The 26710-nt window shown below is 37.4% G+C and overlaps 1 protein-coding gene across 4 annotated transcripts in view; it reads left to right on the forward strand.

The window, feature by feature from the left end:
- The window catches only part of LOC126281225 (dmX-like protein 2), a 313079-nt gene that overhangs the window by 131220 nt on the left and 155149 nt on the right, over positions 1 to 26710 (forward strand). For 2 of the 4 annotated variants that reach the window (XM_049979978.1, XM_049979982.1), the window contains exons 22-29: positions 13717 to 13947; positions 19167 to 19327; positions 19413 to 19549; positions 21598 to 21740; positions 21846 to 21949; positions 22030 to 22129; positions 22708 to 22885; positions 24759 to 24886. In XM_049979978.1, coding sequence (XP_049835935.1) covers positions 13717 to 13947; positions 19167 to 19327; positions 19413 to 19549; positions 21598 to 21740; positions 21846 to 21949; positions 22030 to 22129; positions 22708 to 22885; positions 24759 to 24886 — 1182 coding nt within the window. The remainder of the gene's footprint in view (positions 1 to 13716; positions 13948 to 19166; positions 19328 to 19412; positions 19550 to 21597; positions 21741 to 21845; positions 21950 to 22029; positions 22130 to 22707; positions 22886 to 24758; positions 24887 to 26710) is intronic. The other 2 variants (XM_049979980.1, XM_049979981.1) reach the window with 2 other exon arrangements.

Consider the following 26710-nt stretch of genomic DNA (forward strand, 5'->3'; position numbering starts at 1 on the left):
GAAAAGTAGCTGGTATTGAGGTTCCTGTTACCAGTGTCATAAAGAAACGTAGATTTCAGTGGTATGGGCACATAATGAGAATGAACAGCATAAGACCTGCCAAAAAGTATTTCAACCTGAACGTCATAGGAAGAAAACCACAGAGGAGACCAAGAAAATGCTGAATAGAGGATGTAAGATTATATTTGGAAGAGAAAGTACAGCCGCATGGGATTAGCAGAGCGGTCTAAGACACTGCAGTCATGGACTATGCGGCTGGTCCCGGCAGAGGTTCGAGTCCTCCCTCGGGCATGGGTGTGTGTCCTTAGGATAATTTAGGTTAACTAGCGTGTAAGCTTAGGAACTGATGACCTTAGAAGTTAAGCCCCATAAGATTTCACACACATTTGAACATTTTTTGAGAAAGGACACAAATGGGAAGTTGTCCTGGAACAGAAGGTGTATGAAGGCAGAAGGAGATGCCGAGCACTTGTACACCACACCAGGGAAACTGAAGTTGAAAAACAACGATGATGATGATGATGATGATGATGATGATTGAATGCTGGGAGTGCTGTCTCTCCTCCATGGGAACATGTTTATTCATCCCAGGTGCACGCCAAGTTCCATAGTTGTAGTCTTCTGGGCCACCAATGATCAACAACTGTTTACAACTCTTGTCCATAAGGCTGATCTATGTACCAATGCACCATTCCTTGCTGTACACCATGTGACCCACTTCACGACAGCATCAGCATCCTCTTCCTATCTGGCTGTCTTTCTACAGCAGAAATGACAAGTTGAAGATGATCCCTATGTTTTGTCCTACCCCCTTCCAAGCCAAATGATATAGTGCCCATTTACTGACTGGGCACTGCTTCAGTTTGTTGTCTTGTCTCATGGTATGACCCCAGGCTCTGATTCAATTCAAAACCTGAATGTTACTTAAGGGCTACATTTTAATGAGAAAAAAAATTAAGAATGTTTATTATTATGTAACAATGAATGAATGGATAAAAAAATGAAAATGGGGAGGAAGAAATGGCTTTAAATATTTATGTTATTTACACTTTCAGTACGAACTTTGTTGTAGAACCCCTTATTTACGTGTGGTAATAAAAATTCATTTAGACAGAATTAAGCACATTTAAAATTACGTGAACCTTAGCAACCCTCTCATGCTGATAAATTCAAACTAACTGATTGATAACATTTATGACTTTGAAAATTATTTAAATTAAATTTTTTACGTATTACGGCCTTGGCACATATTTTCTAGTTGCAGTGGGTTTTTTAAATATTTAGTGAATTCTTTCCCGGCGTTAGCTATGGAACACAAGACTGTCTCTGTTAGCATAAAATGGTTAAATATTGCCAAGCCAACCTGAACGTTTAATTATCATTGACAAAACACACTTCACTATACGTTTAAGTTATTTGCTTTAGAAATGGAAAGAACCAACAGATTAACAACTTCAACGTTAATTATCCGCCTATGAATGCACAAATGTAAAACCAGTAATAAATTCAGTCAGCCTCAGGATCACTGCAAAAGAAAAATATTTCGTAATTCACTGCTAAGTTTACCTGCTCCCGATTTATGGGTTTGGTTAATTTTATAGCGGAACAATTTTTTAAATGTGCCGCCGCTGCAAATCGTTCGGTCGTGGCACAGCCCAGCAACACCAACGATAATCGCTAAAAGAGCTGAAAATTCTTTAAAGAAATATTATAGATGACATGGGAAAGCTAATTTACATTAGTAATACACAATTTTGATAAATTATAATGTATTTAGACCATAACAAGAATTGAAATAACACACCTGTACAATTTCTCCTCTAGTGGCGGCTAAAGATAGATACAGAAAAACGAAGTCTACTCATTCATATAATGCTACATCACAGGTTCCTCTCTCTCTCTCAGCTCTCGAGGAAGACAACCAAGAATACACATTATGTAGCGCTTTTTATACTACTGCTGATTTTGAATTTCTCTTTGTAATCTTACAACATTATTTTTATCTGTGGCTATAATTTACATTTTTTCATCGCAGATATTAACATATTTTGTAATTACATTATGAGTATAGAAATATTACAATCATAAATACATAGAGAATATTATTACAGAAAATATTACAATAATAACCAACTTCCTTTACTCAAAATTAAATAACATTTTTTGTTAAACAGTTACAGTACATTCGAATTGCTTCATAGTGGCGTACATAGTACAATTAAATGTCATTTCATAGTATTAATATTGTGTGTGCTGCCAGGGAACGTTACAACATGTATTCAGGGTCTTCAAACGTATTTGCCTCGAAGGTTCATATCTTCGCAGTGGCGATATAGTATAATCATCTCAATCTTAAGCCAGGCAAAACCAAACATCTCTCGACACCTGCAAACCAGTTAGCCTCATCTGCATGTTCTGCTAATAATGGTTGCCCACACATTATGCAGAGTTTTCAAGTCTTAGGGCCTTTTGTCCACCTATCAGTGAGGGTTCCAGGCGGGACAATTCACAACAGATCTGGTTGGAAACAGCAGTCCGGCAGGCTTTTTCTAAACACCAACACTTCATAACAGTCTTTTTTGACCTACATACAACACCACTTGACACTATCATATTTTACTTACCCTCCATGATGGGTACTTTCAAGTCTCCATCAGTTTTTATCCCACAGGCCAGGGTTTGAGTTGATACTTTACTCAACTCTCCATGAGCCCAAGGGAGTCGATGGGCTAGTGAGCTCAGTTGGGCCGGTGGTCACAGTTGCGCTGCTTGTCGACAACTTTTGCGTTTTGTACAGCTCCCACTCAGTAGCCTCAGCTGAATGACACTCCAAGGTGCCATTCAACATGCCTCTGCATAGATCTTTTCCCATGGTTTCCAGTTCTTCCCTGCAAAAATGTGGGTCATGCATTTCTGTTATCATAACTTGGTCCATCCTGATCCAGAACTCCAGCACTTGGAAGTTGTTCCATGGTCCCAATTTTTGGGCCTCTTTTTTGATTAAAAAAAAAAACTGACTTGGCTGTCCTATATTCATCTGCTAAAGACTAGTTGTATGTGGAAGCGTAATGCTCTCTGATTCCTTGCCCACACCTCTTGTGGTTTGGATATTTACCAGGCCCTGTTCTCATCCAGAATGCATTATGGTCACCAGGTTTAAGGCTCAGTGGCACCTTCAGCTTTGAAATTGTTGGACTCGGCCCATAATCTGGAGTTCGTCCGACCAGTGGCATCTTCCAGACTAGTCCCATAGACAGTTTCCTTTCAGAAGTGGGGATGTTACCTCTTCATTTCCTACGGTACTACCTCTTGGTCTCCTATGTAATCATCATCCAACAATTCCCTGATTGTTCAACATATCCCATTCTTTTCACACACAAGGTGTGTCAGCCTCCTGATACTGGCCCTCAGCTAGGATTGCCAGTTGGAATGCACCATGCAGTTCTCCACTAGGATCTCCACCCATCGTCCCTGGAAAGTGCTCCCCATGTTTCAATGCACACACACACCCTCCTGCCCCTTTTGGTTGGTGCCCAAGCCATGAATTAGGACTGATCTATTTCCAGGTTCTTAAGTCTCTGACCTTTCGGCACCTGTTACTTCCAGTTCTTTTGGAGTTTCAGGATGCTGTTACCTTTTACGCTGATGGCTCTAAAACTGTGGATAAGATGGGACATGCTTTTACACCCTCTGGGCGTCAGGAACATGTAGCGTTTTTACAGTGGAAATGATAGCTGTTGACAGAGACCTCCACTTTATTAAATGATCTTCCCTTTACTGTATTTTAATTTATAGTGACTCAATAGCAATCATCAGGCCATTGACCAATGTCACTCTTGTCACCCTGTGTGTGTGTTATTCATGATCTACTCATTGAACTTAGTAACACAAATGGCTCAGTTGACTTTCTCTGGGTCCTAAGTTCTCAGGGAATGAACTGGCTAATCGCTTGGCTAGAGGAGCTATAACTTGCCCCACATTTGCTTTCCAGATTGCAGAAGTGGATTTACAGGTGCAGATAATAGCTCAAAGATGGAATGACCTATGATTGGCTACTGCCCCCTCTAATAAAATCTGCACAATCAAGGAGACTACTGCTGCATGGCACTCTTCCCTCTGTTTCTCCCAGAAGGTATCCACTGCCCTATGTCACCTCACATTTCTCCTCCAAATCAACAGTACAGTTCATACAACTCTATTTTTACTAGCAGTGCTTTCAGTACATTTAATACATGTGTGGGGTTAGCAATCTCTATGATCTACCAAGTAATTCCTTTAACTTACTGTCAGTTTGTTCTTTTCAGCATACAAAATCTGCTGGTACTGGCTATAGTATTCCCATTTCCCTAGCTGTATTTTGTCAGAATGTTTCTTCCAATTCAGTAATCAAGTGGTTGTTACAGTTCATATATTTCTGTAAATTTTTCACAGTTTGTTTATTTTCCTTTAATTCAGTTGCTATATTCAAGAAAACTCACTCTCTGTAATTTTCTTTTGAAATTTACATCAGGTAACACTTTCTGCTCAGCCCTTCATAGTACTTATAAATTTTGTTTAACTCCTCTTTCAAGCATGGGTTATTTTTAACTACTTCTTTGTCTAATGTAAGTTTTAAATTGTTTAGTTGACCATTAATTATATTAACAACTGATTTTAACCGGTTTTCAACTCTCAGCTCTGCAATATGATCTTCCAGTCATTTGTCAAGTTTTGTCGTACTACCATTTAATTCTGCAAATCTGTCTATATTATATTGGTTACAAACTTCAAAGGCTGCTGACAAGGTCTCTAAATTTTTTATTCTGAGTATTTATTTCTTTACTTAAATTGTCCACTTTAACATTAAACTCATTATTTTGAGTGAATATTTGCAGCCATAAGTTTTTTGTTTAAATCTACTACAGTTTTTTTTTATTTCATCAGAGTCATTGTAGGCCTCCTGTAATCTTACTTAAGCTATTAAATTTCAACAAAGAAATAGCTAATTTTGTCTTTTCTTGCCGTTCTTTCACTGATAAAGTTTCAGAAACTCAATCGCTGGTGGTGGAGTTTGACCTGGTTCATCTTCAGAGTCACTTTGCATCAGCTTGTCGTTAGTGTCATCTGCTACTGTAGTGGAGGTCCTGACTGCATCAGTCCGAGACTGTGTGTCAACAACTGCATTCACTTCTACGATGACAGTTGGTAGTAGTGGGGCCCAGCAACTCCAGCATCGCTGCTGGCATTTCTCAGCAACAGTCTTTGCATTTGTTGATCTTGAAACTTTGATGAAAACAGTGTGGGAACAGTTGAAAGGTGCTTCTCAGTACTCACTGCTGCTATAAATATTAGTCTTCCCCAAAATACATCAGCTCCAAGTGTTCTTCTTTTATATGTTGTGGTTGGACTCTGTTATTTGTCAAACATTACATTACTTCACTTTACAACCAGAGGTTGTAGAGAGTTTCAGGGAGAGCATAAGGGAACAATTGACAGGAATGGGGGAAAGAAGTACAGTAGAAGAATAATGGGTAGCTCTGAGGGATGAAGTAGTGAAGGCAGCAGATGATAAAGTAAGTAAAAAGACGAAGGCTAGTAGAAATCGTTGGGTAACAGAAGAAATATTGACTTTAATTGATGAAAGGAGAAAATATAAAAATGCAGTAAATGAAGCAGGCAAAAAGGAATACAAACATCTCAAAAATGAGATCGACAGGAAGTGCAAAATGGCTAAGCAGGGATGGTTAGAGGACAAATGTAAAAATGTAGAGGCTTATCTCACTAGGGGTAAGATAGATACTGCCTACAGGAAAATTAAAGAGATCTTTGGAGAAAAGAGAACCACTTGTTTCAATACCAAGAGCTCAGATGTAAACCCAGTTCTAAGCAAAGAAGAGAAAGCAGAAAGGTTGAAGGAGTATATAGAGTGTCTATACAAAGGCGATGTACTTGAGGACAATATTATGGAAATGGAAGATGATGTAGATGAAGATGAAATGGGAGATATGATACTGAATGAAGAGTTTGACAGAGCACTGAAAGACCTGAGTCGAAACAAGGCCCCGGGAGTAGACAACATTCCATTAGAGCTACTGACGGCCTAGGGAGAGCCAGTCCTGACAAAACTCTACCATCTGGTGAGCAAGATATATGAGACAGGCAAAATACCCTCAGACTTCAAGAAGAAAATAATAATTCTAATCCCAAAGAAAGCAGGTGTTGACAGATGTGAAAATTACCGAACTATCAGTTTAATAAGTCACAGCTGCAAAATACTAACATGAATTGTTTACAGATGAATGGAAAAACAGGTAGAAGCCGACCTCGGGGAAATTCAATTTGGATTCCGTAGAAATATTGGAACGCGTGAGGCAATACTAACCTTACGACTTATCTTAGAAGAAAGATTAAGAAAAGGCAAACCTACGTAAGGATGTTCTATATTGGTCCAGTACAATTCCTGAATTTTTTGTTGAGTATGGGAATCTCTGTGTGCTTTAACACTGTCATGAAGCATGATAACCCCAGATTGGAAATGTTAGACCATTCTGACATTATGCACGTTTTGTTTGGACAGACAACTGCAAGAACTTTCGGCACCCAGAGATAGTTTTTGGCTTTGATGGTAGCAGATTCATCCTTTTTGTATCATTCCATGCTGCTTTTTTTTCTCTCAATTGCATGGCATAATGGTGCACCCATGTTTCATCGCAAGTCAAGATCTGGAATAAAAAAATGTTCCTCTTTAGTTTGATATAGTGTTGGTAGCTGTTTGCACAGCTCACGACAATGTCATTTGTGCTCTGTGATGAGAAGATGAGGCACCCACATTTACCACTGTGTGATTTTTCTTTGTTTGAATCACTAAAGGAAGCAATTAGAGGACGCAGATATGATGAGGATGGCGCTATCGAAGTGTTTGTGCCCAACTGGCTGTTGTCACAGCCACATTCATTTTACGAAAACAGGATCAGGAAACTGCCTATCCACTTAGAAGAATGTGTTTCCAACTCAAGAGACTATATAGAAAAATAATTGAGTGTATGAATTTTTCTGAAACTGAAGTAAACTTATTAAAAAATAATAATCCTGTTTGTTTGATTCACTCTCATAGTCACAGATTGCTCATCAGGACTAATTACACTTTTTAACCACTGCCTCCCAAGAAAACCACAACAACAATTAACTGATTATCGTTGATTAAAAAAAAAAAAAAAAACTCTACAGCATACTGAAGCTTGTCGTTTCAACATCTTTGGCCTGCACAGCAGACACAGTAGCAGTCAGTTTATGGTACACTGTGAATGAGCCCCAATCACCCACAGTGGTCACTCGCTTCATATGAAGTAAAAAAACCAACGGCATCAAATTCGTTTGAAGGAAAACTGAAAATATTAAATAACAGTCTGTTTGTGCAGCAAAATTAGACAGTATCCATGATTGTACCAGAGACAAGAGTATGAATTAAGTGTCAAAAATTTTGTTTCTTAGTGTATCCAGCTGAGAAAGAGCTTTCACTACACACAATGATAAGCACAGAAAATGTTTCAAACCAGGCTCTCCCACGCATTAGGCTGATCTCAGAATATCCTTCCCATGATTTAACATCAAACTTGCCACTCCCCCCCCCCTTTTTCCACTTCCAGGAATATAATGTAGAAACATGTAAAACATTACAGTCCATATGACCTACCTTAAGAAATAGGCCCAAGAAAGGCAAACCCACATTTAAAGCACTTGTAGATTTACAGAAAGCTTTTAACAGATTTCATTGGTCATCAGGGATAAAATGCAGTTATAAGAGTCAGAGAGTGTGAAAGGGAGGCAGTAACTGGTAAGGGATTGAAGCTTGGATTCAACCTTTTTCCTATGTTTATCTTTGTGTAAAGCAAGCAGGAATTAAAGTGCAGTGTGAAGAAATAAAAACTTCAACCTTTGGTAATGTTGTTATAATTCAGTCAGAGATAGCAAAGAACTTGGAAGAACTGTTGAACAGAATGGATATCTTGAAAAGGAGTTGTAAGATGAAACAACAAAAGTTAAACAAGGGTGATGGAAAGTAGTTAAATTAACCCTTTCAAACCCGTTTTTTAGAGGAAAGAAAATTTTTCTGTATGTGGTAATGCTCTTAGGTAACTTTTTAATGATTGTAGATGCAAGATTTATACAAAATTATGTAACTGTTTTCAAAGCATACGTTGCACACTTGGCTTCATTTTATGGACTAAAATAATTAATTATGAAAAAATCTCTATCGTAATTAATAGTAACATGATCATTCAAGAATTGTCATGCAAAATAACAATAACAATATTCAATTATATGGTAGAATATAGTGAACCAACCATATCCGTGTATTCTGGTGGTCATGAGCTGCTATGCACTGCTGCATTGACTTGCTAATATTTTCATAGTGATGCTCAACAGTTGGCAGCACTTGTACATGATGAAAAGGTTAAACAATCACAAATATGTACCTCAGGTTCCCATTTGGGAAAAATACTTCTGTTGCAGTGAAGACAAAGTGAAATTAATGTACACAGCTGTAATCAGAGGGGCGGAAAGTGTTAAATAAGGCATTTACTGAGGGAATTAGTGTAGGAAATGACACCAAAAGTAGCAGAGCAGACAAGTTATTATTATTTTTTTTTCTTTCTTATCTCAGACGTTATGTCTGATCAGAAGTAGAAAGTGATGCGGATCTTGATCAAGCGTGACTTCCTTTTAACTGTACGGTACATGTTATATTGCATTTAGGAACTTTCGGGTAATTGAACATGTATCAATAATTACAGATTTCTGTAGTTGTATATATAAGTTTGGATGTAGCTGTATTGCATTGATGTACTGGTGGATATTGTGTGGTATGACTCCTGTAGTTGATAGTATAATTGGTACAATGTCAACTTTATCCTGATGCCACATATCCTTGACTTCCTCAGCTAGTTGGATGTATTTTTCAATTTTTTCTCCTGTTTTCTTTTTTGTATATTTGTTGTATTGGGTATGGATATTTCGATTAGTTGTGTTAATTTCTTCTTTTTATTGGTGAGTATGATGTCAGGTTTGTTATGTGGTGGTGTTTTATCTGTTATAATGGTTCTGTTCCAGTATAATTTGTATTCATCATTCTCCAGTACATTTTGTGGTGCATACTTGTATGTGGGAACCTGTTGTTTTATAAGTTTATGTTGTAAGGCAAGCTGTTGATGTATTATTTTTGCTACATTGTCATGTCTTCTGGGGTATTCTGTATTTTCTAGTATTGTACATCCGCTTGTGATGTGATCTACTGTTCTATTTGTTGTTTTCAAAGTCTGCATTTATCTGTTGTGGTATTGGGCTCTTTAATAATATGCTTGCTGTAATAGCTGGTGTTTATTGTTTGATCGTGTATTGCAATCATGAATTCTTCTGTCTCACTGTATATATTGCCTTTTCTTAGCCATGTGTTGGATGCGTCTTGATCGATGTGTGGCTGTGTTAGATGATACGGATGCTTGCCATGTAGTGTTTTCTTTTTCCAATTTACTTTCTTCGTATCTGTTGATGTTATGTGATCTAAAGTGTTGTAGAAGTGGTTATGAAATTGCAGTGGTGTAGCCGATGTATTTATATGAGTGATTGCTTTGTGTATTTTGCTGATTTCTGCTCGTTCTAGAAAGAATTTTCTTAAATTGTCTACCTGTCCATAATGTAGGTTTTTTATGTCGATAAATCCCCTTCCTCCTTCGTTTCTGCTTAATGTGAATCTTTCTGTTGCTGAATGTATGTGATGTGTTCTATATTTGTGGCATTGTGATCGTGTAAGTGTATTGAGTGCTTCTAGGTCTGTGTTACTCCATTTCACTACACCAAATGAGTAGTCAATATTGGTATAGCATAAGTATTTATAGCTTTTGTTTTGTTTCTTGCTGTCAATTCTGTTTTCAGTATTTTTGTTAGTCTTTGTCTATATTTTTCTTTTAGTTCTTCTTTTATATTTGTATTATCTATTCCTATTTTTTGTCCGTATCCTAGATATTTATAGGCATTTGTTTTTTCCATCGCTTCTATGCAGTCGCTGTGGTTATCCAATATGTAGTCTTCTTGTTTAGTGTGTTTTCCCTTGACCATGCTATTTTTCTTACATTTGTCTGTTCCAAAAGTCATATTTATATCATTGCTGAATACTTCTGTTATCTTTAGTAATTGGTTGTTGATTTGTTGCTGCCAGTAGTTTTAGATCATCCATGTATAGCAAATGTGTGATTTTGTGTGGGTATGTTCCAGTAATATTGTATCCATAATTTGTATTATTTAGCATGTTGGATAGTGGGTTCAGAGCAAGGCAGAACCAGAAAGTACTTAATGAGACTCCTTGGTATATTCCACGCTTAATCTGTATTGGCTGTGATGTGATATTATTTGAATTTGTTTGGATATTAAGCGTGGTTTTCCAATTTTTCATTATTATGTTTAGGAACTGTATCAATTTAGGATCTACTTTGTATATTTCCAATATTTGTATTAACCATGAATGGAGTACACTATCAAAAGCTTTTCGGTAATCAATGTATGCGTAGTGTAGCGACCTTTGTTTAGTTTTAGCTTGATATGTTACCTCTGCATCTATTATCAGTTGCTCTTTACATTCTTGTGCTCCTTTGCAACAGCCTTTTTGTTCTTCATTTATAATTTTGTTCTGTGTTGTATGTGTCATTAATTTCTGTGTAATGACTGAAGTTAATATTTTGTATATTGTTGGTAGGCATGTTATGGGGCGATATTTAGCTGTGTTTGCTGTGTCTGCTTGATCTTTAGGTTTCAGATAAGTTATTCCTTGTGTAAGTGTATCAGGGACTGTGTATGGGTCTGCAATGTAACTGTTAAATAATTGAGTTAGATGTGAATGTGTTGAGGTGAACTTCTTTAGCCAGAAATTTGCTATTTTATCTTTTCCAGGGGCTTTCCAATTGTGCGTAGAATTAATTGCTCGAGTAACTTCACTTTGCAAAATTATCACTTCAGGCATTTGTGATATCATCTCGTATGTGTCTGTTTCTGCTTGTATCCACTGTGCATGCCTGTTATGTTGTACCAGATTTGACCATATGTTGCTCCAGAGGTGCCCCATGTTTGTTATGTTTTGTGGATTGTCTATTTTAATGTGTGTGTTATCTATTGTCTGATAAAATTCTTTTGGTTTGGGTTGAATGTTTGGTATTATTTCCTTCTATTTTCACTTTTTTTGTATCTTCTAAGTCGTTTGGCCAATGCCTGTAATTTCTGCTTCTTTTCATCTAATTGCTCTCTCGTTTCTTGTTGTGAGATTTTACCTAACCTTTTTTGTTTTTTTGTCTGATATTTCTTTTCTTATAAATTGTGTTAGCTGTCCAGTGTCTTTTCTCAGTTATTCTATTCTGATCTGTAGCCTGTGTTGCCATGCTGGTTTTGTGGGTTTCTTCTGTGTGTTGGTTGGTTCTGATCTCTGCCTAGTGTGTATATTTAGTGTAGTGAGTGCTCCTATATAAACCAGTAGTTGTAACTCTTCCATAGTTGTGTTTTCATTTATTTTGTTGTGTATGATTGTGTTGATAGTTTTTACTGTTGTTTCGGCTTGTGGGTTATTTGGCGGTCTATGCAAGAATGGTCTAATGTCTTTATTTATGTCTTTGTATTCTATATAGGTCAGCTGAAGTTGTTGTTCTATATCTAACATGTGTGTCACTTCGTGTTCTATTTGTACTTGTTCTGGTGGCAGTCTTAAGATTTCGTTTTCCTCTGATTGTTTAATTGATGCGTGTTGCTCTTTGTTTGTTTGCTCTGGGATGTGTGAGCCCATTACTGTATTTTCTTCTTCTTATGATTGCATATTATTTTGTTCCAGTATTTGTTGTACTTGTTGTTTGATGTTTTCTAATTCTGACTGGGGGTATCCTGTTATTTTTGATTATTACACGGATCTGATCAGCTAGTCGTTGTTCTGTTAAAAATTTTAATTCTGGGTATCTGGTAATAAATGTTGTGTATACTTATTGTTATTTGGACTGCAAAATAACTGATGGTGTCTGAAGTTGTGAAACTATATGAAATACAGGATGGCCATAGCAAGAAAAGATTTCCTGAAAAAGAAACATCAAAATAAATTTAAACTTTTTGAAGTGTTCTCTGAAAGTATGTTTTTGGAGTTTAGTGTTATATGGAAGTCAAATGTTGACCATAAATAGCACAGACAAGAAAAGAAGGTTTTGGAATGTAGTGTTACAGAGGAATGCTGAAAATTGGTTGTATAGGTTGATTAACTAGTGAAGAGGTAGTGCACTGAATCAGGCAAACATAGAGCTTTATGGTACATGACTAAAAGAATGGATCTGCTGACAGGCACAATCCAAGACATCACAAACCGATGATTTGGTATTGGTGTTGGGGGTGAGTGGAGAATGGGGTGGAGAATTGTAGGAGGAGATCCAGGATTACTATATTAATCATGTTGAAATGGATACAGCTTGTGGTAGCTATAGAGAGATGATAAAACTTCCACAGGTATGAACCAGTCTTTTTAAAATGAATACCACAGCACACAAATTCTTCCAAATTATTTCTGTGATGTTTTAATTGGTGTTAATGAGATTATTTCTGTGATGTTTTAATGGATGTTAATTGGTGCATTTCAGGAAGAAACATATCTTAAATTTGTTGTTTTGATACAAAATTGAGTAGAATTCTACTCAGTTTCCATGTGTTTTTACCTACAGTTACAACAAAAATCTGAATCTCTGTATGCATAAGATCATGCCAATCACGATATTTTTATCTTTGGCACACACATTTGGTATGTATTAGATTAGTCTCATGAGTATTTTAACATTGTCAGGAAACTGCATTGTGGAAATAATACTTCACATTTCTGATGATCGCTTTGTCATTTACAAAACTCGTTTGTGGTAACCACACAAGAAAAGTACCCATAATAGTTCAATTGTTTAGTGAGAGCATCAAACTTCACAATATAACACAGATATTTACAAGTTTGCAATAGTGCAGCCAAGATCATAGCAAAGATCAGTTCACAAGATCCCAGTACTAGTGAGGATCATAACAGTGCAAGTGAGAGAGATTGTGGCCTCTGGTCTGGGTTATATGCCAGTGAGCTGTGATGGTACTGGTAAACACCGGCATGTGCAGACCTCGGTGCAACTCAACTCCTGGGTCAGTGTGCCACTGGCTGGCAGCCAGTACCATACTAAGCCTAAGGAAAATACAGGTGAGTTCATAGTGGTGGCTCACAAGGGTGCTCTGTATTAACGTAGATACCGTCCATCGCAAATTTCGGGGCTGCTGGACCAATGCTGATGACTCTGTTGGTCCTTTCTCTGTATGAGAGAAAAGACTGGCTGATTTAGTTGTAATGGCTGAGGTGTTGGCCAGCAAAGGGTGGTAACATTGTGTATTTAACTTCCTCTATTGTACCAATTAAATTTTTTTTCTGCTCTATATTCCCCTTCCCCTCACCAAGCTCATTTGTTGTCCTTTTATCTTGGATAAAACCAGAATAATTTGTGTATTACAGAGCTGAGAGACACTTATTTAGTAACTTATACTGAAAGAATTTAAGAAAATTGTTACTATTTTTTTATTTTCATATATTTATATGTAAAGTGGTTCACAGTTATATTTATAGTACAGAACACAAAAATATGATAAAAACTAGATATCAAAACACCTGCAGGTGACATTTTGCACAATTTGTTTCAGGTTCAGAATGGGTGCTGGAAGATACAATTCACTTAAAAAATATTCATTTACCCCGTATTCAAGTAGACCCTCACCTGGACCTCAGCTACTTGTATGATAGCCGTTTTTTACAAAAGAAGCAACGTTTGAACCACATATTGCAAACACTGTCATCAGAAGACATTCGATCTCCACTCAAGAATGGTGATCAGACTGGGCATGATCACCACAGCCTTCAAAAGACAAGTGGAGGTTAGTGAATAAATATTTTTACTATAATTTGGTGAAGGAAAAGTGCTGTATTATTTTTTAGTACAGAATTCAGTGATTTTAAAATTTTCTTAACAAGGACTGTATCTTACATTTTTCAAAAAAGTCTACTATTACACCAAACAAATTCTAGTTATGCATACTCTGAAAAAGCAAACAAACTGTCTCACAGTGGAGATAGTAGTCACAGCCATTGTAGCAAACATCTTGGTCGTAGGGCCAGGTTCAGCCACATTTAATTTCTTTTCTTCTTTTCTTTTCAATCACAAACACATTGATACTGAAACTGCCTGGCAGATAAAGCTGTGTGCTGGAGCAGGACTCAAAAGTAGGACGTTCGCCTTTCATTGGCAGTTACTGTATCTACTGAGCTACCCAAGCATGACTCGCAACCCATTCTCTCAACTTTCCTTCTGCCAGTACCTTGTCTCACTTTACTTCTGCCAGTACCTCGTCTCCTACCTTTCAAACTTCACAGAAATTGTCCTGCAGGAAGTAAAGTTGTGAGGACTGTTTGCAAGTCGTACTTGGTTATAGAACACTTTCCCGTGAAAGGCAAAGGTCCTGTGTTCGAGTCCCACACTGGCTCACGTTTCTAATCTGCCAGGAAGCTTCATATCAGCACACACTCCACTGAAGAGTGAAGATTCATTATGGAAACAGTGTTGCTGTCATTCCAGTTGCGACTACAGTTTGCCTTGTCAGGTAATACAAGCAAAGTTAATTACCTCCTGCGAAGACACTAACAGAAAGCAGAAGTAAGAAGCTCTCGTTTAACTACAGTAGTTAATAATTTAGGAGTAAAGGAGATCAGTCACTGAAGAAGCATTGACTAGTCAACAGACACACGAAAAAGAATGCAAACTTGCTAGTTTCCAGATAAATCTGAAGTGAACTAGTGAAAAGAAAAGAAAGAAAAACACCTCTGCAGCTACATTGTGGAGGCTCACCACAAAATGCCAAGGAGTCCAATTCAATACCAACATCCATCATGTCCATAGCCTTTTTGCTATCAAACACTGTCCCTCCCAACTTCCTTCGGCCTCCAAACCCACTACCTCATTACTTAAACACCTTCCCATTTATATCTTCATTCACAACTACTTCTCTTTTTAGATGAATATATACAGACAAATCGATGCCAGAGCCATGACCACCCTCATGACATTGTCCTATGGTGACCTGTTTATTGGACACCTAGAGGAAATCTTCCTTGCCTCTCAAAATCCCAAATTCTTTGTCTAGGTCAGGTTCATTGACAATATCTTCATGATCTGAACCCTTGCCAAGACAACCTGTCCTCAGTCCTCTACACCCTTTAATGAGACTGACAAAATTGGAGGTAGAAATGGTCATAGAGTTTTGCACCTCCTGCCATATTATTGTCATTTTAATACAACAGGACTTGCGTGGGTTCAGGTGAAATCATATGCTGCAGAGTGAAATAGAAGTTTTAAATTAAAAGAAATAAAAATTTTAGTATGTGTGGCTGGAGCATATTGTTGTTGTTGTTGTGGTCTTCATTCCTGAGACTGGTTTGATGCAGCTCTCCATGCTACTCTATCATGTGCAAGCTTCTTCATCTTCCAGTACCTGCTGCAACCTACATCCTTCTGAATCTGCTTAGTGTATTCATCTCTTGGTCTTCCTCTACGATTTTTACCCTCCACACTGCCCTCCAATGCTAAATTGGTGATCCCTTGATGCCTCAGAACATGTCCTACCAACCGATCCCTTCTTCTGGTCAAGTTGTGCCACAAGCTCCTCTTCTCCCAATCCTATTCAATACCTCCTCATTAGTTATGTGATCTACCCATCTAATCTTCAGCATTCTTCTGTAGCACCACATTTCGAAAGCTTCTATTCTCTTCTTGTCCAAACTATTTATCGTCCATGATTCACTTCCATACATGGCTACACTCCATACAAATACTTTCAGAAATGACTTCCTGACACTTAAATCTATACTCGATGTTAACAAATTTCTCTTCTTCAGAAATGCTTTCCTTGCCATTGCCAGTCTACATTTTATATCCTCTCTACTTTGACCATCATCAGTTATTTTGTTCCCCAAATATCAAAACTCCTTTACTACTTCAAGTATCTCATATCCTAATCTAATTCCCTTAGCATCACCCGACTTAATTCGACTACATTCCATTATCCTCGTTTTGCTTTTGTTGATGTTTATCCTATATCCTTCTTTCAAGACACTGTGCATTCCGTTCAACTGCTCTTCCAAGTCCTTTGCTGTCTCTGACAGAATTACAATGTCATCGGCGAACCTCAAAGTTTTTATTTCTTCTCCATGGATTTTAATACCTACTCCGAATTTTTCTTTTGTTTCCTCTACTGCTTGCTCAATATACAGATTGAATAACATCGGGGAGAGGTTACAACCCTGTCTCACTCCCTTCCCAACCACTGCTTCTCTTTCATGTCCCTCCCACGGAATGGAACAATATTGTCAAATAATACATGGCACATCTTGGAATCATCATGGCACTGAAAAGGTGTGTTGGAAAAAGAGTGGAAGAGTTAATAATAAGATTAGGATATGATAGCAGCAGCAGGAACAGCAACAAAAACAATTAAAAAGAAAAAGTTTGGAAATGGATGTCGAAATAAAGGAAAGATTTTGATGTTCCTGTATTTTAACACATAGATGCATCTCTTACCGGCAACTTATGAAAGAGGGTAGACTCCACAGTCTCCAAAGAGAATGTTGTCATTATTCACATCTCCTATGTCATTGTCACTAGCTTCACTGCCCAAGGTTATTACCATTTTTTCAGTAGTATGGCATTGCAAGGGCTGTAGAATTTTCTGGTGTGATACTCATAGTAGGGTGAACAACATATGCAACTGCAAACAGTATAGTAGGGTGAACAACATATGTAACTGCAAACAGTCACATAATAGCATTGGTAGCATAGCCACCATCTGTCGCAGATGTTCTTTCAGCGATCCAATTATATCTTATCGTTAGCCCCAGAAATGAGGGACATCCTACCAACGATCCTTTCTACTCCTCCTAAAGTGGTATTCTGCCACACACCCAACCTATGCGTCATTGTGGTCCATCCCAATTCCAGTTCCACTATCAACTCCTTGCCATAAGGGTCACCTCTCTGTGAAAGCCAAGATGCCAAATCTGCCAGTTCTCCCACCCACCACATCCTACTCCATTCCTGTCACAAGCTTATCCTATCCCATCAGAACCAAGGTCATTTGTGAAAGCAGCATGCGAACCAGCTGCTGCAATTTCTGCACATCATTCTATGTGGAAATGGTCACCAACCAATTGTTCCCCAAAATGAATGGCCACCGCCAAACTGTGGCCAAGAATAGACTTTGACCACCCAGTGGCAGAACACACTGCTGAGAGCAATATGCTAGATTTCAGTGGCTGATTCACAACCCATACCATCTGGTTCCTTCACTCCAGCACCAGCTGTACAGAATTACACATACGAGAGTTCTCCTCACTGTACATCCTCTGCTAACCCAATACACCCAAACCCTCTACACAACAGTCTTCCTCACATCTGTTCTGTCACCCCCTACCCAATTTATACCTTCGCATTGTCATTGTGCGCTCCACAATTTGCATCTTCTGGAGCCCCGGTTGCATTCCCATCCCATGCGCCTGCTCCCTTTACCACTTACCAACCCCCCTCCAGCTTACTGCCCCTTTCTCCCTCTTTTCACCGAGTCCAACCACATCAATACCAGCACTGTGTGTTCAGCTCCTCTGGTGTGTGTGGGGGAGGGGGGTTTGAAGTTGTGATTTGAAAACCCAGATCCACCTAGTTGTCTAATTATTTGATTAAACAATGATTTTAAGAAGCAAATAAGTTTATAGGAACTTCAATGCTGAATACCTGAATATAAGTGCACAATGCTGTATCCAGTACTTTTTAACAACACCACCACCACCTTAAACTAATATCCATGAAACACCTAACCTGTAGAGCCAAAGAATGTGGCACACTTCCCTAGAGTACGAGGGGGTGGAGAGCTCTTCTGAACAGCACATTGTAAGCCATCCCAAATATGCTCAATAATGCTCATGTCTGGGAGTTTGGAAGCCAGCAGAAGTGTTTAAACTCAGAAGAGTATTCCAAGAGCCACTCTGTAGCAATTCTGGATGTGTGGGTGCTGCATTCTCCCGCTGGAATTACCCAAGTCCATCGGAATTCACAGTAGATGTGAATGGATGCAGGTGATCAGACAGGTTGCTTATGTAAATGTCACCTGTCAGAGTTGTATCTAGACATATCAGAGGTCCCATATCACTCCAGCTGCACATGCCCCACACCATTACAGAGCCTCCACCACCTTGAACAGTCCTCTGCTGACATGCAGAGTCCATGGATTCATCACGTTGTCTCCATGCTCATACACATCCATCCTCTCAATACAATTTGAAATGAGACTTGTCCTACCAGGCAATATGTTCCCAGTCATCAACAGTCCAATGTTGGTGTTGACAGGCCTACGCGAGGCATAAAGCTTTGTGTTGTGTAGTCATCAAGGATACACAAGTGTGCCTTCGGCTCCAAAAGCCTATGTCGATGGTGTTTCATTGAATGGTTCGCAAACTGACACTTACTGATGGCCCAGCATTGAAATCTACAGCAATTTGCAGAAGGGCTGCACTTCTGTCATGTTGAATGATTCTCTTCAGTCGTCGTCATTGGTTCTGTCCTTGCAGGATCTTTTTCAGGCCGCAGCGATGTTAGAGATTTGATTCCCATTTCATCGCTACCTCGGAGGTGCTGTGTCGCATCACTCATGTGCCGACTATAACACCAAGTTCAAACTCTCTTAAACCTTGATAATCTGCCATTGTAGCAACAGTAACTGATCTAACAACTGTGTCAGATACTTGTTATCTTATTTAGGCATTTGGAACTGCAGCGCCTTGTTCTGCCTGTTTACGTATTTCAGTATTTGAATACACATGCCTATTCCAGTTTCTTTGATGTTTCAGTGTATAAATTCTACAGCTTTTATCATATTCCGTCATTTCTTCTTTTCAGCTCATTGACAGCATGTATGTGGCTTATTGAAACATGCTTAAAACCCTTTGCAGTAATTCCAAAAATACAAGATTCTGGCTTAACAAATATAGACAGTGTGTTAAACTTTCTGATCAATTGTTTTATTAACTCTAATGGATTTCCCTGACATTGCAGGTTTGTTAGCAGTTCCCAGTTTCAGTACATTGCAGTCACTGCGTAAGTCAATCATAGAATGTGGAAATACCTGCCCACTTACTCAGAAACACTTAGTGCAACTAGATTGGGTATCAAAAGAGGATGGTTCCCATATACTTACTGTTGGCGTAGGAAGCAAGGTAGGAAATTTTACTTATGTTGGTTACTGTGTTAAGAGGTTAATGGTTAGATAGGAACAAGCAAATACAAATTACATTGTTACAGATCTTGCTGTTTACTCCTGTTTCAAGTGACCTTGCCCAAGCGAACATGAAGGCTATGAAAGAGTCTCAGTCAACAAACAGGCCTATCTTGAGGAAGGCTTCTTCATTGGCTGTTCCTCAATTTGTGGATGAGATCAGGTGACTTCAGTTAATGTACTTCTAAAAGTGCTACTGAATAGATAATTAGAAGTTAGCAGATCCTTCTATTGTGTGATCAGTAAAAAAATTTTGTGGATTAACATTGCTCTTTTCCTGACTTTGCTTGTGAGCTTATGTGTGTATGTTTTACACACACTTGTAATGTGTGTTATTGCATAGGTAAAAATCTGTATTTGTGCTTCATAACGGAATTGCGCTTCTTATCAAAACCCTCATAGCAAAGAAAAGCCAGAGCTCAGCTATAATACAATCACTGGTGCTTCCATACCATAACTCTTTAATCTTTTATGCTTTTTCGTGCTAATTGTCTCATTCCCTGTCCTTAACTTCTGTCATTTGTTTTGTTGTTAAGTGTTACTACTTAGAGAAGTAAGGTACATAATCTAAATATTTGTTGTTTTAACACTTCTTAACTAATCTTTCAGTATACTTTTACTGTATTCACTGTATTTATTGTGTTAGATGATGTCTTAGTGGGAGAGTTTTAACTACTTTCATATTGAAAGTGTTAATTTATTTTGGTAATGTGCTCAGAGTGAGAACTAATAAATTAAAAACTTAAGTTGAAACTATGAATTCTACATATATGTATTTATATCATTAGAAATAATATGAATTTGAAAAGAATTAGACAGAATGAAACAAATACACTAATTATTAGAAGTTGTATTTATATATCAGATGCAATTCTTTTAAAGTGGATTAAGATCATTGTGTGTACCATGTTCATGTACATGATGGTATGAACTTTCCCCACTTCAAATCAAAATTGCACCATCCATGATATTTTCAGAATTCCATAATGCCTGTTATTTTATGTAGAATGGTAAAATTGAAGTCTGAAAATTTGTGTAAGTTACTGAACAGCATACCACAATTTTGTATCTTGAAATATTGTCATATAAATTTTCTGGTTAGTTTTATTTTGAAACTCTCAGCCTTCATCACTATTTCCAGATCATGGCATGTCCATTTCTTTTAAATTGAGCATTGTGAAACTGGTGGAATAGTAACACTCTGAATCGTCAAAAAAAAAAAGTTAAAAATTTCCATACATACCTGCAGATCTTTTTTCTCTGGTTTAGCTAGGCAAGTGTCAGAATGGTTCATTAAGGAGAGCCATGGCTGATTTCCTTTCGTAACTTTGCCTGAGCTTATGCTCTATCTCAAATGACTGCATTGTTGTCAGCGAGGCATTAAATTTCAATCTTCCTTCCTCCTTTGCTTAATTTATTAGGTGTGGCATAGTTATTTCTTTTCAGCTTTGTTGTAGGTGTGCAGGTGCAAGCTGCTATTGTGACATGTGAGTTGTCATTTGTGGTTACATTTGCTCGAAAGTAACAATATGTGTTTCATTTACAGATGTTCTTCTCGGCATTGTCATGGTGGAATAGTCCACTGTGATTGGGCTTTATTTATGTTTATTCATTTGACAGTATCACATAATTATTGCTCTGTGTTTCATATTTTGATTATCTTCAGGTGGTATTTTGTTAACAGTTTACTGCATGATTAAATGCAAGTGACATCAAAATAATTTCAATTAGTTTATTAGTATGGAACTTACTATTTCTTGAAAGTACTTATATTTCAGTGTTCTGTTGATTTTGTGTAGAAATTTAGAGGTGGTGTAGCAAGAGGAACCAGCTAACAGAATTCAGACATAAGGTGGACACTAATTTAATTTAGAGGCCCAAAGTTTAATTGTCTTTTAAATCAGCTAAATGCTTGTGAGATACATGTACTACACTGTACTATATCTACTATTGAAATTAAAATAAGGTATGAGAAACATCTCGTCACCTTTCCTGTACCCTTTGAATAGTAATGCAGCCAATGCATTGAGTTGCGATTGGAGAATTAAGTTGCTAAAGCAGGGAAATCAATAATTATATCATCTTTTACTATTTTTTGTTGCTGTATTATAATAGTCTTTATTTTTAACTTGTTTTGATATAAGTCAAATACGCGCAGTAGCCCAGATTTCGGATACATTTTTTTTTAGTTTCACTGTAACATGTTTATAGGTGGATGAAATTGCGTAAGGTGGACTTGGTAACAGCTGATAGTTTACCACCTTTGCCTATGCAGATATCATGGGTTCGAGACGGTATACTTGTTGTTGGAATGGATAGTGAGATGCATGTTTACTCACAGTGGAAACCAAAATGTAAGTTCTTTGTGTGCTGTATATATTCAGTGCAGTAATTATTAATAAAGACTGTAATAATTTTTGCTCTACAGTATTCACAGAAATATATTTCAATTTTCATAGCTTCAGTTGCTCGTGATCGTGGTGTGGGATTAGCCCATCAAGAATCAGATGAATATCAAGATTCTCGAAACTTGAGAGATGAAGACTTAAGAAATTTGGCTCAGGTATTGAAAGAAAGTAGCAAGATGCTGTAAAATTTAAATTTGTATCAAAGTTGTGTAATAAATTTTCTGTTGGCTTACAGGAAACTTCGCAACGTCGATTAGCTAATGTCAGCTCCATGCCTCATCTTTCCCGTGTCAGCTCCATCAATTTAACAATGCTGGATAGCAAAAAGATTAGAGGTATGGTGCTTCTCTGATGAACCTAATATTTTGTAAAGTAACTGGTATACAGTGATAGAAACAAAAGTGTGTGGGGGAGGGGAGGGGGGGTATTTTATACTGGAACAAAACAGATATGGATCCAGGTGCTTTGAAACATTTGTAGTGTGTTTGAGATGGTAGTAAATAAAACCACAATTCATGGATGATAAATCATCCATCATACTAGTAGAGCATTTTTAATTGCATATTTGTGCTATCATTTCCCTTTCCACTAGTAGAGCATTTGTAATTGCTTATTTGTGCTATCATTTCCCTGATATGGTTCAACATGTAGAACTAATCAAATGCTATCAGTGTAAAGAATTCTCATTTGTCATTAGGATGGGGTTTCATACGTTGCACTCCACTGCTGTGCCCACATTACAAATGTTTTGAGCATCCAGAAAATTATCCTGTAAACTGTCTAATTGGTTTCCTTTTTCCTATGTATCACTTACAGAATTAACCTTGAACATAAAGGACTCAATATATATGTTAGTGGCAGCATGTAAAAAAAGACTATTGAAATAATTACATTTGTTGTTACCTGGCTGCAGGTGCTATTGTGCAGACTGAGCAGTTGGGAGGTTCTGATTATATGCCTGACTATGGACTTTTTGAAGCCAGCCGTATAGCTTGCCCTGTGTTGCCACAGTATCATCCAAAACAACTAATGGAGCTGCTGAACTCTGGGAAAATACGTTGGGTGAAAGCTATATTAGCGCATTTAGTAAGGTATGCATGGCTCACAAAAGTAAAAGTATCTCTTTAAAAAAAAAAAAAAATCATAGATTTTTAAAAGAACAAGTCTTCATTTAAATTTGCATTAATCCTTACTACTTTTTGCTGTACTATTGCATCTTTCTAAAATTTATTCTTTACAATAAGCTGCTGGGAAGAAAGAGATGTATTGTCTCTGGTATCTTACTCCTTCATTGTCTTGTTGTTATATCATTTGAGATAAAGCATTACTTTCTTAATTTTAGCATATTAACCAGTCTTTCTTCTGCAAAAATGTATATTATTGGTTTATTACTGCATTTATAAAGAACTTATGACGACGTCCACAAGACTTGGATTCCAATATTGTAAGTGTGTCACACATTTTCATTTTTCCCATAGAATAACAAACTTACGTCAATACATTCAGTTTACATTCCACATAACCATAATTTAACTGTGCTAAACATGACTTTCCCTCCATATTCCATAAATTCAGTAAAGGAAGTTGACTTTACTTATATTGCCTTTTAAGTGTCAGCACTGTTAAACTTTCATGTGATACTTAAAATGATGAAAACTCTTTACTTTTTTTATTACGACAGAAAACAGATCTCCTATGATAAAATGTAAACAATGAAGTTTAGAAAGCAAGTTGTAAGTTCTTGATACTGGCACTAGATACAATCTCATTACATAGAACTTCAGAATTTTATGAATGCTTATTATAGTTTGAGTTTGTGTAAGGAAAGGGAATGTATATCGAAGTGCTCTTTGCAGCCATATTCACTAGCACCTCCGTACTCACTTTTTGGCAGTACCTTTGTCCTTAGGCCAGCAAAGAAACACAAGTTTTTTTTTAAACAATTACACTTACATTTTGTCACTAAAACAAGTTATTAGTTCCAGGGATGGTGGCAAGGAGGGGGGGGGGGGGGGGGCACTATGGGGGTTACAGCCCTTCACCCCACCCCAATGGCGTATCATATTACACTGGATAAAATGACTTCAGAAATTAGCAAATATATTACTCCAACAGATTCAGTCTTTTTTTATATATAATTGTGTAGCAATACAGGTTGCAATGTATTTCAAACACATTTTAACAAAAGAATAACAGCAGCAAATGACTTACGATTTAAACCAATAAATATCATTTAACTTAAAATGGGTGTCTTATTATTTATTAATGCATGTTTTTTTTTACCCCAAACTCCAAAATAGTTACCAAAAACTACGTTAAGAAACACCAAATTTTACCAATTTGTCGGTGGAGGATCCCAACTCTCCTTTCGTTAAGTGATACTCCATCCCCCCCCCCCTCCCCCCAATTAGCTCCCCCCGTGACAGACTTCGAGAATCGCCCCTTATTAGTACCATATTTATAAAATGGTATTGTTGTATGTGTGTTAATTTGTTAGCTTAATTTTAAACATTGCAATGACACATACTGTTATGTTTCCTACAAGTTCTGTCTTTTAACATTCTTTACAATGGGAAACACGAGGGTAAATTTAATGAGATCATATGCTTTGCGCTGTATGTTGTATCCAAATAATATTTCATTTCCTCATAGTAATATAATGTAACATGCATGTCTTAGAACTCCTGGAAATTAACTTGCAAAGTGGGAGTCAGTGCTTCATTCAACTAGCTAATAAAATGAGAAAAAGAATAGAATGTATGATTTTAAGAACTATATTTGGATCAGTGCAGTGTGGCCTCTGTTGCTCATAAATTAAATTGTTTGTGTGCACTGAATTAATATTGAAACAGTATCACTTATGGAAATGCAAGAGTTGAGTAATACTTACAGAGTTTTTAGTACTTTGTAGATATCTTGAAACCAGCTGTTTATGTTCCTCTGAGATAATGTCCACTTTTGCAGATGCATATCAGGAACATGTACAGTGCGACAGGGTGGAATGCTTCAATCCAGCACAGACGAGGAGAACCTAGTACGACAGAGGGGTTGGTCTCGTTCGCGTACGTTGTCTGTGAGCTACGTTAGTGCAGGTATGAGAGTAAAGCCATTCCTGTATCCCCGGTTAGAAGTAACATGCAGCTTACAGCTTGAGCTGCTCAGCCACTTTGCTGCTGTTAACAACACTGCTGAGCTGGCCAGAGCAGAGCAAGGCGTTGTCTGTAGTAGCTGAGTGAGTGGATGTGTGGGGTAAGGCAGGGGACCATGGCTTCTCTCATACAATTTCATGTTGTCTTTCTGTATAAAAGTTTCTTATTGCATAGTAGCTTGCCTTTTGTACTTTTTGTTTGGGGCTGTTTACCTTGGCTTTTGCAGTAGCAACAAATGTGGATAGTTAATAATAGTTTCTTTTCATGAATCAAATATGATTTGTGATGAATGAAGTCCTGCATTTTACAGCAAGTGCTGTAGACAGAGTACAAAAATAATTTTGTGCACTTCATTTATAATTAATTGTTAGTTACAAAATTAGAAATACAGATAAAATTCAATCAAATTTCCTAAATAATTTTTTATTCTTTCGCCATCAGGTCCATATATTACATGATCCAGAACTAGCAGAAAACGTAGGAATCAATAATTTGAAATGTATTGCAGTATGTGTGAGCTTCAACATACAACTCTTTTCTTGTGTTTAAATGATGACATCCGCCACAAACTTAATGAAGGCTTTTGGTATTGATGCTATTGAAGTTAGAGCTTATGTAAAGGTAAATATGAGGAGGCTGAAATCTATGACATTGTGCCTAGCACCCCTGCTTCGATTTTAACGCAGTTAAGGCACCAGTCATACTGGCAAGTACGCACAGTGGATCCACATGGAAAGATGGAACTCGACTCTAATATGTGGATGAAGAATGACACTGTTGGTACATTTTAGTATTGACTATGAAACATATTTCACTAATGGTGGCAGTACCTTATGGAGGATTTTATGTTCCTTGATACCACAGTTTTAAGATTGCTGCTTATGCTGGTATAAATGCTTTGTTGCTTGAAGATCATCTGAAGACCAAAAATAGTTGTGAATAAAGAGTGATTCTACCATGATGAAAAAGTATGCCTCAGGTTATGATAAATATTTATTTCTGACCCAACTAGTTTCATGGCATTAGAGCCACATCATCAGGGGTACATCTGCATACAAACAAGAGAAAAAGTATAAAGATCCTGTATCAGTTAAAATGTAGTTGCGCAACATGTGAAACTATATAGCAAAATTATGTACTCGCACTTATTCCACAATTTATTTCAAATGATAACCAGTAGATGACCCAACATCTGTCCATTGTGATAAAGGTGTTCAACTGTCACAGGGTCAGTAGTCCAATTTAAAAGATGGCAGAATGTAGGGAACATAATCTTGATACAGGAAATCTAGAATAAGGATAAAGTGGTAAACAAGATGGACTGTAAAAGAATAAAACAAATTATGAGTAGGTGAGGAAACCTATGTTCCACCTAGTAAGATAAAGTAAATCTCATAAAGCAGAGTCTGTACAATTGTGTGATAGGTAATGAAGGTCTAGACAGGAGGAGGACTGGACAAAGAGAAAATTAAAATATTGTATGGACATAATGACAACATGAGGCACACAGTGACCACCTAGATGAACTGAGCTGAATTGGCGCATACAAGCAAAAAGGGAGCATGCACGTAAAAATTTATGCAATGAGAGGCGGTGTAGGGACAGTATCATAAATGGTGGCAGGGAAGGTTGGGTAACATCTTTAGAACTATCTTTACATGTGAAAGATAGAAAACCTAAGATATAATTACTTTATTTTCAAAACAGGAGGAGGTCAACCATCCCAAGTGGAATACAGTTGTAAAATAAAGGAATTATATAGCACTT

Source organism: Schistocerca gregaria, chromosome 7, assembly GCF_023897955.1.
Source record: "Schistocerca gregaria isolate iqSchGreg1 chromosome 7, iqSchGreg1.2, whole genome shotgun sequence".
In the NCBI taxonomy this organism is placed as follows: Eukaryota; Metazoa; Arthropoda; class Insecta; order Orthoptera; family Acrididae; genus Schistocerca; species Schistocerca gregaria.